At 33.9% G+C, this 15,358-nt stretch overlaps 1 protein-coding gene across 2 annotated transcripts in view; it reads right to left on the reverse strand.

Moving 5' to 3' along the window:
• The window catches only part of tyn (trynity), a 58,258-nt gene that overhangs the window by 9,079 nt on the left and 33,821 nt on the right, over positions 1-15,358 (reverse strand). For both annotated transcript variants that reach the window (XM_065344939.1, XM_065344940.1), the window contains exon 3: positions 4,166-4,263. In XM_065344939.1, coding sequence (XP_065201011.1) covers positions 4,166-4,259 — 94 coding nt within the window. In that variant the 5' untranslated portion in view covers positions 4,260-4,263. The remainder of the gene's footprint in view (positions 1-4,165; positions 4,264-15,358) is intronic.

Consider the following 15,358-nt stretch of genomic DNA (forward strand, 5'->3'; position numbering starts at 1 on the left):
ATTTTTTCTTACGCATTTCCCCAACTTTGACACCTACTTATAATGTTCGAATTCTGAGGCTGAATACTGCCGAACTTTAATAATATTGAAGGGACTATTTTTGGATTTTCCTCATCTTTATGAAACCATTTTTGCGTTACCATTACCAATCTCAACGCTGCTGAGGAGGGGCATGGAGGTTCCCAATTTCGATCAAAATTTCAAAAAATGTTGAAACTACAAAATACGCATTATGCAGTCATATTTTGATTGATAGTGAACTGATTTTAATGGGTTGAGTTCAAATAAGTACTTATGTCTACTAAAGCTCACTTTTTCGATTCGGCATCCTTGAACCCCATGTCGTCCCCACAACCACCATTAGGTACCTTAAATGGCCAAAGTTCTAAAACACAGAAAAGATAACGGGTGACGTACCTCTCTACCTCGCTAATACATACGAGAAATTGCGAAAATAAAATACAATAGGAAAGGGACATATTGATTTCAAAAATACTTTTCAGCACTTTTCCTTAAAAACAATGAGATTTTTGTACCAAGCGCATAAATGATTTCGAATTTTCTTTGTCATATAAGTACCTACCTATACCAAATAAAATTCAACAAGAATCGAAAAATGATTCGATTTTGAAAATTTTTGACATACTCTATCCATCTATCGAGATTTTCGAATGACAGGGTCAAGAAGTTCTCATGTCATAAGAAAAAATGATGAGTGTTCGATGATATACCTCAATTGACAGTCTCGTAAATACTGGAAAAGTAGGTACCATAATGAACAATGTTTTTGGTTCATGCTCAGGTTTTATTGGTTATTAAAGGTAGGTATAGGTATAGATATATCGAAAAAGAAAAATCACTGCACGTAAGCCTAATGTAACCGCAATTACGAAATCCAAAGATAGGAATCTTCGAATTATGCTTATTATAACCGCATAAAAATAAACATGGATGCAACTTCCGATTTTCGTGTATTAATTACGACGTTATTTTCGTTAAAGATTGATTTTTTAATTTTTAATGCCCCGGCTTCGAAATGAAAAACGAGTCAGGCTATAATTAAACTGATACCATGTAAGAAGATATGTATCAGTAAAGTGATCATTGTAAGTTATTACTTTTCCACGGCATTTTTATTTTTCGCAGCCGGAGAGAGGGGTCAGAAAATTACTAAATTAATTGAATAACTCGAACACCCGGTCAGACGTTAATTTCCGCAAAATAATCGTTTACAGTTCTCTCGGCGCGGCACGGCGCAACGGTGTGTGCGGCGCGGCGTTGGCTCGCGAGGCCACGCTGAGGCTCTGCTCTGTGTCGATATCGGGCTCTCGGGATTTTTTTACCTAACATTAGACAAGTTCAACGTACATCCGAACACTCACTCGTGATATTACGAGTAGTAATTAAACATGAAATTCGCGCCTGTGTCACGCTGCAACTTATATTCAATCATGCAATACGCGCAGCTAAGCCGCGCTTCATTTCCTATACCTATACCTTACCAACTCTTCCCGTTGTTTACTTTGAAAAACCATTGTGAAAAAAGAAACAACAACAGAAAAAAAATATTTACAAGAAAAAAGCCAAGACGAACCCAATAGGTACGGGTATAAGTATACTCAAGTATACAGTGTAGCCTATCTTTTGTCAATATAGGTAAGTGCTTCGCATGAAAAGAATTTTTTATAATAGGTAGGTACATTTTAACCGGCAATAATTATTTTGTTTTGTTATTACGATATTTAAATACCGCAAAAAAACAGTAAGATATTTTTCATTGCAGACGATTGCGATGGTATTCAGTTAGACTTGCGCGTGATTATGGTATGTAAGTATTAGGTACTTCGGGTGGGTTAGACCTATGCCTATACCTATCGAAGAACGTACCGTATACATTTCCTTCTTTCTCGACGAAGAAGGGAAAAAGTAAACCCGACGCAATCAAAGTATACCTAATCGTAAGCATTACAAATAGTAATGTCATCAACCTGTAACTTTTTCTTTCTTTGTAATTTAGCATAACGTTTATTTTATAAAATCAAATCAACCGTGTAAGTAATCATCGTTTACCAATGACCTTTAAAATAGCAGCCATGTAATCATTAACCAATGATTGTCTCCTTTAATTAAACTTATTTCATTACGTGCGTTTACCTACCTATGTCAATTAAATGTACGTGCAGGTGGTAAAAGTAGGTATACCTAATGTGTGAGCAATGAGCATGTAGTGATATGTGCAAACTATGTACAAGACTCAATATTATATTTATAGGTAGGTAGGTAGGTAGGTAGTTAGGTACCTCCTACTCATGTTCCATACTTGCATACCAAACTGCCTATTTATGTAGGAATCTATAATATATCGTTACAGCGCGTCTTTTATTCTAAAATTATTATCGATATACTTATTTGCCGAATTTAATTCGTTGCTTTTCTTTTTTCACGAAAGAAAACAGTGTAATCGAATGTGTGTTTTAGTCTGCACGTTTCGTTCGTGTTTGACCATATTGTGGATATCTTCATGAAATGACGGAATGGTGAAAATTATTACTGCGCTCTCAAGACATGTCAACAATGTTTTTATTGTAAGTTGTGTCACAATGCGAGATCTCATATTTTCATGGCACGCGTCAGACAATTGCCAAAATATTCGTACTTTATTATACGTATTATAAGTATTTTTATCCGACTTTTGACTGCATTTTTTTCAACATTCTTTAATGTACGTCGATAGTTATTATTAGTTAACAAGTTAATTATAGTGTACCTATCTGAACTGTCATCTTTTCTCTATTTTTTATGTGTTTATGGTTGAAAACGAAAGATGTGGGATCAGGTAAAGTATGTACCTATGCTATTCTATTTTTTTTTGTAGCGAGGAAGTCTTTTTAATCTTTCGTTAATTCATTTTGAACAGGAATGTTCATTTCAGAGCTCTTTTTTTGGATTAAGGGATAGAAGAGTATAATTGTATCAAGTCGAAAGCTATACTTGAATAGGAGCCTACCTGCTTCATTAGAACTGTGAGACCAAAGATACCTACCTACCCAATGTTGAACGTAATTTTGAACACATGTTCCATCATAAAACGAACAGCTTTCGCTAATAACTACAATTTCTGATTGTCCAGTGGGTACGTGCGTCAAGTTGAACGTTTGTACATATATGTAATAGATCTCGAATAACTTAACGTTTGATCATACCAAATTTTATGCTTCTATCATAAAATGCTGTTTACTCGCAATTTGCCACTGGACTATAGGTTAGGTATGTAAGTACGAAATTACAGTAGACACTACAAAAGTGTTTGAGCTCATCATTTCATGCCATATACCGTGGAAGTGATTCTAAAAAGAGCATTGCCACGACCAGGTAAGATAGATAAAATGACCCTCTCATTTCAAAGTTGTGTTTTTTTTTAATGAAAGTAATTGGTGGATCTCGTAATCCTCGTCGAGAAGAAACCAAAAATACCAGCAGGTATCTCGATTTCGAAAGATTTTGGATTCACCTAGTTTTTTTTGATGGACTCTTCATGCACTATAGTTACCTATGTGTAAAAAAAGTTGTGAGGTTCTTCTCGAGGGGTCATTTGGAGAAATTTTCGTATGCTTTTCCATAACTCATTACCAATTGAACCAAAATTTTCCAACTTTTCGTCATTTATGTACACTCTTATATTGTCTGGATCACATTTTCTACGTATTTTTTCAGCAAGTTTGCTCAACTTTCTCCAGAGTAGATGAAATCAGCGCATATCAAATCAAAGTGGTCCGTTTTCCTGACCAGATCAGAATTCAGATAGGTGGATCGGTACAATATTTTTTAGTCGGCCACGGTTCAAAACGCCAAAAAATTCGCGATAAAACGTAAAAAGTATTTTTAAATTTTTCGTACGAATGAATTAAGAGTCAAATGGTTTTTAGTTATATTCTTAGTCTCTCCATTGCGTAAGCAGATATTACGAACTAATAGATAGGTAATATAGGCAGTAGGTAGGTACTGTTAGTAAGTAGGTATTATTAGCTCGATGTTGTATACATATTTTATATCTAGCATAAGCTGTGCTGTGCGTTATGGGTTAGTAAGCGAAGTTAATTTGCAGATTTATTCTAATAAAATAAAATAACGCGTATGTAATTACGGCAATTAAATAAAATATTACCTAGCGCTAATACGGCATTACTCCAAAAAATCAACAATGACCAACTACATATTGCCGATATGCGATATGTAGGATGAATGTAAAACCTCATCATACACCTGGAAATAAAAAGAAAAAACAGTTTCTTTAATTTATATGCGGAATACATAACAGTAACATAATAAGCTTATCGATACATACAACTACAAATTATAAGAAGCAACGTAACCGTTAACAGTTCACATATTTTCCATATTAATATTATAATTAGCGTATCCGTGTAGCGTCTTCTTATAATATGCATCATACATAGGTAGGTAGGTATACGTATACGACGTTGTAGGTACACAGACAGGTAGGTAAGTAAGTAAAGGTACATAACATTCCATTCAATCAAAAAAGTAACGAGACACAAGAGTGCGGTGTTTTTACGTCGCGTCGATCAAAACGCCGTAAAAAGAAGCCCATGTCGTCATTTTTTTCCCACCTATGATTAAAACGTTTCCATAATTTTTTGTATAGGGTATACCTTTAACGTATACGTATAATACGTACATCGCGTTGGATGGTAACGACAACGGCAAGAAACGCGTGTCATTGCTATGGTCGCGAAAACCTGATGATTCAGTGAAGAATTTAAAATTAATTTTGTAAACAGAAAAAAATCGCAGTAGTATGAGATAGGTCGTGAATAAGGAAAAGACAGGGCACACTTGATCCGTGCGAAAAAAAAATCTACCTACTTACTTACCTACGTAGTACGTACATAGAAATTTTCCGAAACGCAGACAAGAGAGAAAGAAAGAGACGGAGAAGCAGGAGGATATGATAGAAATCATTTCGATAGGTGGCTGCAAGAGAATAGTGAACATCGATGTGGCGACTATCGAATTTCAGTGTGACCTGATCGAATTGTTATATCGGAATTTCCTGAGTACGTGCGTGCCGCTTTATAATTAAATCTGTAGACGGCAGCTCGTCAGCATGTTCCGATTTATTGGCCCTGTTTTAACGTCTTACCATCGCGTATTGACCATGAATTGTGGTTTCTCTAATACAATTAACAATAGATAAATACATTACCTATTTCGTGTTCTCGAAGGATATCTCACCGAACTACACTCTTAATATATTGCCAGGCTGGCAGACAGGCAGGCAGCAGGCAGATAGGTTGGCATAGGTAGGCTGGCGCGGAGGCGCAGGCGGCTTTTTTTATTTCAATATTACTTCATTCAGAAAAGTAGAGCATTAAGTAGTAAAAGTTGATTTCATATATTTGACGCTGATATATAAATAATTGAGACTACGATGTGTTTCGTCAAAAGTGACCTAGCGTGCAAGACATACGCTCGATTTCTAGCCTATGCGAAGAATTTGCAATGATCGCGCTGTCGCGTCGTACCTGCTGGCCTGTGACTAGTGGAAGGGAGAGACATCAGTCTCCCTTCAAATGAATGGCACTTCTTTAACAATGTAAGTTTGGAATTTCAAAAGCTAAATTGACTTCCCTCCTAGAACTCAATTGATCAGGAACGGGAAGCAACTCGTCTCCTCAAAGATGAAAAAGTGAAATTTTGTTTGGAAAATTTTCCAAAATTCTGATTTTTTACTTTTATTTCTTGGAAAAGATGTCTGACCACGATTCTATGTACATACATATACGTATGTTTGTATAATTTTTTCGTTTTCCCCTCAATAATTTTCTTCGATTGATCACTGTTCCTCTGTACCTGTGAAAGATGGACACCTACAATCATTTTTTTGTACCTTTCTTAAGTGTTTAATAAAGTATGAATCTCGAATGAGTATGTAAGAATCTTCAATTTTTCTCAACTTTTCCAATAAATTAGGTCAAGAGACACATTTCACTGAATTTCTTTAAATTTTCGAACCTTTTTGCGATCACTTTCAGTTCAATGAAATATTGCATCTTTCATTACAATGTTGTCAAAATATTGACCGAAGTCCGACGCATCTATATTTTGAAGATAAATAAATCCGCGTTCATTTTGGTCATAAATTTTATGTGTTTTTATCACCGAATTTGGATTCTTTTCACTGACTTAATTTATTTTTCAGGCGATTTAAACAACTTTTACCACGTTTCTGACCATTTTCTACAAATTTTACAGAAGTACTTCATGTATTAGATTTTCATGACTTTTAAACCTGTACATTTGCATGGTACCTATTTCAATGTTTTAAATGTTTATGAAATGTTTGAAATAGGTAATAGGCTACTCACTCTGATGTTTTCATAAGACAGATTTACGTACCTACTTATTTCTTTGGATAGCGACTTTGCAAGAAGATTAATACATATGTAACTCATTTTTGTTTTTCAATTTTATTACACAGACTCAACGACCTGCGGCTGTAGCAATCAATGTAGATATGTGTGGTGAAAAGAGAATAAGTATTAAATTCACCAATTTTATAGTCAAACTGCAAATTTTTGAAAATTTTTTATCAACTTTCTTTTTTTTCAGACTTTATCTACTTTTTACCTCAATGAGAACTTCTATAGCTCAAAATACGATTGATTTGCCCCCTTCTTCGCCAGTCTATAAGTTTTTTTGATCTAAGGGTCGTTGTTCCATACACAATGGATACCTATAACTACTTACTTTTTGTATTTGAGCAACCAGTTATTTTCCCAGGATTAATCGTCAGTAAAAATTCGTCCAAAACACACGAGCAAAAATTTCATTTCCAATTTGAAATACTATCGTAACTTATTTTGGCACTTACGAATTTTGAAAGGTATGATTAATTTCAAATTGACTACTAACCACCACCATAATACGTGATTAGTCAAAACTCCAAATTGAATGATATGTTTCGTAATTTTAATCCGTCCGTATGGAACTTGAAATAAAACATATTCCTACATTTTTTTTGTAGGTATCTGGGGAAATGTAATTCACTTTTTATTTCATTCGAACGCAGTGGGCAGATATATGTATAGTATTACAAAGTTTGAGTCCAATAATGATGCGGTTTTGGATATTTGATCTTCATTTTGGTGGCGTATTTCGTCACTCCTTTATGCTTCGTCTACAACGAGTAAGTATGTATTATTTTAAAATAAGAAAAATACCTACATAAATTAGATAAAGTTATCGGTAAGTAAGTATACGCGGGTATTATTAATTTTGGTGGTTTGCGGTAATGAATTCGATAATTCCCAGATACGAGCAGGTAAGTAGCGACCATTGCGGATGGAGAAAAAAAAACATCAAAAAATTATGGAAAAGTATTTTAGTGAAATTAAAAATAATATAGTTCATAGTACGTTTCCATACCAAAGTAAGTACCTATCATTTTATGCATCATAAGAGGTGGTGTGATGAGGAAACGTCTCTTTAAGTGACTGACTATACCAATACAACTGATCTTTTATTACTTTTTTGAGAAAATGAGATGTCTTGAAGGGGTAGGTAACCTACTCAATTGATGGTCTAAATGAAATTTTTCGGCAGCTCGTCATTTTAGAATTACCTATACCTATACATTTCTCAGGTTGGGGAATCATTTTTTTGGCATGAGATGTTCGGAATTGACTGATTCTTGGGATCACAAGTTCAGAAAAACATGCGGCAACACAGAACACGCAATTTACGTACTTGTAGGTAGGTACTAGGTACTTAATGCCTATTTTGTTTTGTCGATTTTACAGTCGTTTATTTACGATTAGGAACTTTTAACGATCGTATAGTCGATGTAAAAAACAATGTTGTATACACATGCTACCTACTCGTACATGAACCCTTGGACATATCGCTGTACGTACAAATTATGAAATGCACCGGCTAGAGAATTTATGTAAATTTTCTTCACGTTGTACATACTACCTACATGTTTTATGAGTATTATTTTTAACGTGTAATAAATTCACCTAACATGTATTTTTTTGACAAGCCAACATTGTTGTTTTATTTTTCCTCTCAGTTGCGATATCTTTATTGAGAGGTAGGTATCTTATTGAACTTTTCAACGGGTCACATTTTTTCCTTCGTATTGTAATGGTAGCTATGTATTAAGTAAAATATGTATAGATATACACTTATACAGGCCATCCAGCATGTGGATTTCATTTTCAAGTTGGACTATAGTAGCGAAGTTTTATTCCATATTTCATTTTCGCGACAATTAAACCGTTTTTTTGAACTTTGACCTCGATTCCTTACGTGTGTAATGTGCATTATCTCAAGGCGGAGAATTTTGAAAATATCTAAATGTTTAATTATCAGGAAATCTCGTCCGTAATACTATTATCATCCGTAATCTATCATTGCTGGAATGCTTTATCGGCTAAACGGCGTGGTTATGGAAAAAATACATTGTTATAAATACAAAAGCTGCATAAATTTACATAAATAGACTCGTTTTTTGATATTATCGCTCATGTTTTGCATAGATTGTGCAAAACGATAATATGCAGAAATGTAGTACAACTGCTTGCATTACTTACCTATACCTACACTATATACAGGTTCGATTTTATTTACTTTTTGTCATATTGCATTCAAGTGAAGCTTGAATTGTAGGAAAATCGCTCAGTGCGAATGTTTTTTCAAGTCTACGTACGTCGTTCCTTGTGGTGTTTGTCCTGGAGTCTCTCAGTTACTTGAGTTTATTTTAACCCGAGATTACGCGAATTCAATTCAATCCTGACCACCACGACAATCGTTTCAGTAGGTTCAAAAAGAGGTAAAAAATGAATCAACTTTCAATAATTAATCATAAAAGTGCATCTAAAATGTTTATGAAAGAATTTCTCGTCATTTTTCTTCTCACTCTTTAATATGCAGGTAGGTATCGGGAAAGACGTAGAGGATATCACAAAAAATCACGAATTTGTTTCAAAAAATTTTGTTTGATACACAGAATTTTTATATAACATTGGATAAGTACCTATTTTTTTTTGCTTTCAAAATATTTCATAAGGTACCTACACATTATTTGCCTCTACAATCGACGCCGCGCTGGTGATTCTAAAATCAAGTATCGTACCTAAAAATCACTTTTTTCTTCTCTAATCCCATGTTAATAACGTCGCATGTCATACAGGTTGACTGACAGCATATTTTTTCTAAAAATGATCGAAGCGTTGCTCGAGATATTCCGTACATAGTTGAACGAAAAATCAATGTCATAAACTGTTTAATCCATTACGAAATTGGACGAGATAGCGCATTCTTTTTGTGTGACAAGTTGTTTTTACATTATCAGCGTAAAAACTGAAGATGTCCCACGAAGAGTTGTAAAGTATCGAAAGTAGATCATCTGCTAAACAGAGGGTAACGAGCTGGCCATGAGACATGCTCGCAAACTATATTTTATGCGCCAACAATTACTCGCTATAATTAGGATAGGTATAGTTTTCTTTTTATTATTTTAAAACTCAGACATGTCAAGCTGTTTTAGCACCATGCATTGCAACAATGATTGTCCTCCCTGCGAATGGGTGAGCGATAATTACAGAATGATGTAGCGAACCCAATGATGTAGTTTCGATTTGATTTCTAACCTACCTACCTCGTATATATATGCCGTGTATTGATCTCAGATGCATTGTATGTACGTAATATGTGAAGAGTTATATTACGAATGACATGAAAGAAAAACGTTAATAATCCTTTGAAAATCTCGGTAATGTTTCACGTTAATGTATAATTGAGAGTATTACAGGTTCTAATGTAATTGGCAAGGTAGGTAGATCTAGGTAGGTATGTATGTATATTATATGTACTTATACGAGCAAGTAAACTTGCATGTGTATTGTGTAGTATAGCTTTATGTTATATTTATCTCGTTTTAAATGTTCATCAAACCAGAACTAATTTGTCCTCTAATAAAAATACCTAGCTATCTTTATTGAAAAGTAATCTTTGTATTATTATGCTAAAAACAACATTATTGTTTTTTATTCAAATGTTGGAGCTGTCCGCGATGAAATTGACCAGGTACTTACATTAGGGTAACCTTATCTTTAAAGCAACCATCCATGTAGTAGGTAGGTACCTACTCGTATGTGATTTTTTCCCATTCTAAAATATCTAAGATTAATTAAAAACTAGCGTTCTTCTCTCCTCTCCTCTATCTCAAGTTATAAGTAATGCATTTTACTTATATCAGTGCAATCGAAAACCTAAGTATAATACTGGAAGCCTGGAAACTGCATCTCAAGTCATGCCCTTTGTTCGTGCATCTAACGGAACTTACTCGAGGTACGATAACGTATTGACTTTTTCTTCCCAAAGCTGATGCCATCTCGTTTTCTCAGACTATCGCACTTTAATTCTTCTCTTAATTCAATCGCTAAACACGCACTGGTCATGATCAATCTGATTTTCTTTTGTGTTTTTTTTTCTTTCATCCTAACGGGTAGTCTTGAGATTCTTTATCGGGGATTTCGCGGCGTCGGTTTCTGTATGACCTAAATTCTAATATTTGTTCCACGAGTTTTGATGCAGTAGGTATATGTATGAATTGAAAGTGTCTATCTAATTACTCAATTAATTAAAGAAAAGTAAAATGTACCTAATGGAAATTCTTATTAGTTTGTTATGGTTCGCGAGTGATTTACACAAACGAATGATCGCAGTTGAACAAATAATTCGATATTTGTCGTTTTCGCTTTTCATTCATCAAATTTGTACCTAAGTATACCTACATGTTACGAGAGCACATAATCTGCTTGGCTAGCACATCGTTAGTTTGCGCAATTGTGAATTTGTGATTAAAGATTGATGAAATTTGTAATTTTTTTCCCCCGAAAAAAGGAACAAATTTTCATTTTGAAAACGTCATGAATTTGCTTCAAAAAATTTAATAAGATTACATGGTAGTAGAGAGTCATTCGTGAGCGCATACCAAGTCAATAACTTTTTTTAGTGTAATGTTTATCCAATATCTTTTTGTTGAAGGCCATAGAAAACAGAAGTCAGCTACGATTTCATAGAACTGTTACCTAGATATAGCCTACGGAACGTTATGAAAAAATGCAGTCGAGTGAATGATAGCTTAATAATCAGCGAACTATAATATGCACAACAACAATTCTGAAGTTTTCTCTGCCTTTCAATATTAGTTAGGCAATTTTAAAAACGCCATGTTCAAACCGCCAGGATCTTGATGACTAATGAGTGAGTGAAGTAGGGTAGGGAAGTTTCTCTAAATCCGTATACGTATTACGTACGTATTCGTAGTTTCATTGGTTTCATATGGCGCGGCGCGGTAGCGGTTAATGCAATCACGAAAAGCTAAAGAGATTTTGAGAATATAGGCCCATGCATACAGGCATCTGTGTACAGCATAATCTGGCATCGATCCGCAACATTTTTCGAAAGTATTCGGCAATGTTTTGGTGGACTTACAAAATGAGCAGATCGATTCTCAGCAACTTTAAAATAGCTTGGTAGTTGGTACGCATTTGCGTCAACTTGAAAATAAATGAAATAATGATAGGTATACGAAATTGAAAAAATTTAATTCATTCAAGCATCTACCATAAGTACCTACCTATTATTATCAATTTTGTTAATCAAATTAAATTATTTCGAGGAGTAATTTTTTCATGATGAGAAAAATGGTATAAGTTTGTGTAACTTGCAACACAAAACAAAAACTTCAGGTTTTATTGTAGCTTTATTTTTTAATAATTTGAATTACTTCGATTATTATTTCTTAGAATTGCCAACTAGGTATCAGTTCCATTTCTTTTTTTTTTTTTTTTGGTTGAATTATGGCTCTCGGAAATTGAATTTCTATCTGTTGAATAGGTAGGTATACGTTGCGAAAAGAAGAAAAATTGAAATGGAACATACGATAGGTGATTGGTAATATGTAACAAGAAAATAATTATAGAAAATAATTCACAGTTCCTTATGATGTCAATTTTTTTTAAGGACGTTCATGGTTTCAATTTTAATTTTACCGATTCCAAGCTAAAAAATGACACCCGTTCATTTTATTTTGTAAGACCAGTCGGACACGGTCGAAGTCGAGGGCTTCCGACTTCAACTTCCGAAAAATTTTTGCGGATCACCCCAAGATTATGCTGCCCACAGATGTCTGAGTATGAATAGGAGAAAAATAGACGAGAATGGGGGGGGGGAGTAAATTTTCAGTGGGACAACAGAAAATTAATATGCACTTATATATGTAGGTACCTTATAACATGAATACCTCGTATGCATAATAAATGCTTGTTAATTTTTTTGAAGAAAAGGGAAGGGTAGAGGGATTAAAATGATGAGATATACATACCTACGGAATGTACCGCCTCCGATAATTTGAATTGAATAAAATTAAACGCGCGGAGGTACAAGTTACCACTGACCATGCTTAAAAATTCCTTAGGTTATAAATCCGCTTCCTGGTGTTTTGTTTTCTATCTTGTCCGCAAATTCCGGATTTTTGTTTCTAAATTAAGTTACCTTCAGAAGGGTGATAGGAGACAGAGACAGAAAGATTAATAATGAGACCAGTAAGTTGAAAAATTTATGCAAACTACGTAATTGAAATTAGGTTTAGAGAAGTAGATTTATCTAAATTATTCCTATCTACCAGTTTACAAATGTACCATTTCATTGGCCAAATTGTACAGTGTTCTCGTTAGTATAGGTACTTTTTACAATGCAAGCTTCATTAAATAACGAAAATGTTTAACAGTATGAGCATAAATGTAGAATTCAGCCTTCGTCTGGGCATAAGATGAACCTGTTTTATAACGGTATAAGAGTGCGGAGCGCGGTTATGTATAAAAAAATTTGCTCTTTGTGGATATAAATAAACGTGAAATATAATTAAAACGAAGAAAAGGTAGGAGGAAATTAATAATACCTAACTGGTTTTAAAGCCTTAGGCTTGGGGTGAACAACTGGTTAAACTGAGTTCACACAGTTATACGTTAATAATCGAATTAAGTCAATTGCAAAAACGATAAATCTTTTTATTGATAGGATTTACCAGCGGATATATTACGAGTAAGTATGTCTCTCTACTTGGATATGTTCATTTTTTTCATCAAATTTTTACTTTCTTTTGATTGCTTATTGATGTGGAATTTTTTTCCCTACATTGTTAATCTTTTTACTGTCGTGGTTTATGATTGTAACCTCGAGATACTAATATACTGTAGGTACATTTATATGCAATAGGGTAAAGTCGCCAGTAGTTGAACAGATTTTTGATACTTTTTGATAAAAAACAATCTACAGCTCAAGTTGATATTTTTTTGAAAACTTTGGTAAATACATCTAAAAGAACACAGTTTTCCTTACATTTTGATTTGTGTTTCACATTCGTAAGTGCATTTTCGAGATTTTTACGATCATTTCAAAAAGTGTCCAAAAAACCCCAGTAATTGACACCCGGTTTATCGAGCATGAAAATGTGATTATGAATCAATCAAAAGTAGTTAGAAAGAAAGTGTATCTCATTAGCTTTCAAATGGTATAATAACCATCTCAAAATGTTCAAAATTGTTTGATGGAAAAATAATTGTAAAACACTTTGCAAAATTTTCATGGTGAAAATAAAAGTTGATAAAACGCAAAAAGTATGACTGATAATCATCACCTAACTCACGGCCAATAATAAGCGAGGTATGAATTAATTTTTAGTGCAATCGGTGTTTTCAATAATCACACTGGGACACCAAAATGGCGATTTTTGTGACGTAGGTGTCAACTACTGGATCATGTCAACTACTGGCGACTTTACCCTACTCAATTGTATACGAGTTAATGGAGATCAAGTTACAATAGAACGGGGCTGAAATAAAACCTCAGTTTTCTGAACATCTTCAACATAAAGGTTTGTAAATGGGAAATATATAATCGCACGACAGAAAAGGGTGTTTGAACGACACCAGCAAACGACAATAAATGCTGTGGTAGCGACAAGTTAGGTCTTTACAACGACCAGTGGCGACGCCAGACAATTTGAACAGGTGTGCCAATTTTCAAAATTATAAAACCAAGTTGTAAAATCCCCCCCTTCCAAAATTCTCATTCTGGCCCAATAATGTTTTAAAAATTGAAGTAAGAAAAATGATGTTGATGCATCAAGAAATGAACTTAAAATTATTCAAAAATAACTTTTGGTTTAACAAAAATGAGTTTTTGGTAAAGAATTTTATAAATAATTTGTAAAAGTCAAGTAAAAGTACTTTTTTTTTTCTTTTTGGAAAATGAACAGGTGTGCCCGTGCACACTGGGCACACAGGCTGGCGTCGCCAGTGACAACGACAGGTTTTCAACGACAAAATAATGAGTCAGAGCGACTATTTTTAATTATTAATCACGACAAGTCCTCCCGACAAAAAAGGATGTCTGAGCGACAGAATAAAATTTTAAACGACAGAACAATTTATCCAATTGCAAATCTGAAAATACACGAAAAAGCAATAAATAAAATGTTGGATTGGGAAGCTAGCAAAAATATACTTACTTAAAAATTGCCCTGAAATTGGTGCAATTATTGAGATTGCAATTTGCAGAATAATACAGTAATGAGAATTCGTCAATTTTTTCAACGAAAAAAATGAAGATCATTACACTTTATATAAATCATTTTCAAAAACATGGCGCGTGACACACAAGTCGAAGGACATTTGGGGTATAAAACCGAATGTACACGAATGAAAGGTGAGCTAAAAATCTCAATACCAAATGTAAAATGTGATGCTTGCATAGATAAAAAAAATAAAATAAAAATTATGCCAAAACCGTTGAGAAATTGGCTGTGTAAGTACACAAAATTTACCACTTTTTGAGAACTACCCTCCTATCATTTTATGAAAATTTCTATTTTTTTTTTTTTTTCATTTTATTCGATTTGTAACTTTTTTGGTAAAAATAGGCGTGTTGATGGATTAAAAAAAAAATTAAAAATAGACGTGTTAATGGATATTTCTGTCGTTATTTTTTTTTACCATTGTCGTTCAATTTTTTTAAACTGTCGTTCAATTTTTTATTTGTCGTGGACATTTTTTATCTGACGTGCAAACATGATTGTCGTTCAACTTTTTTTTCTGTCGTTCAATTTCTTTTTTGGTCGGGCATTTCTTTTATTTGTCGGGCCTGTCGTTTAGACCACCTTTTCTGTCGTGCGATTCACCTATTCTGTCGTAACGATAAATCATACCCTTTGTAAATTATCAAAAAGTTCTCATAAATGATGTTTGTATGAAAGTAAAGAAAT

Source organism: Planococcus citri, chromosome 1, assembly GCF_950023065.1.
Source record: "Planococcus citri chromosome 1, ihPlaCitr1.1, whole genome shotgun sequence".
Classification (NCBI taxonomy): domain Eukaryota; kingdom Metazoa; phylum Arthropoda; class Insecta; order Hemiptera; family Pseudococcidae; genus Planococcus; species Planococcus citri.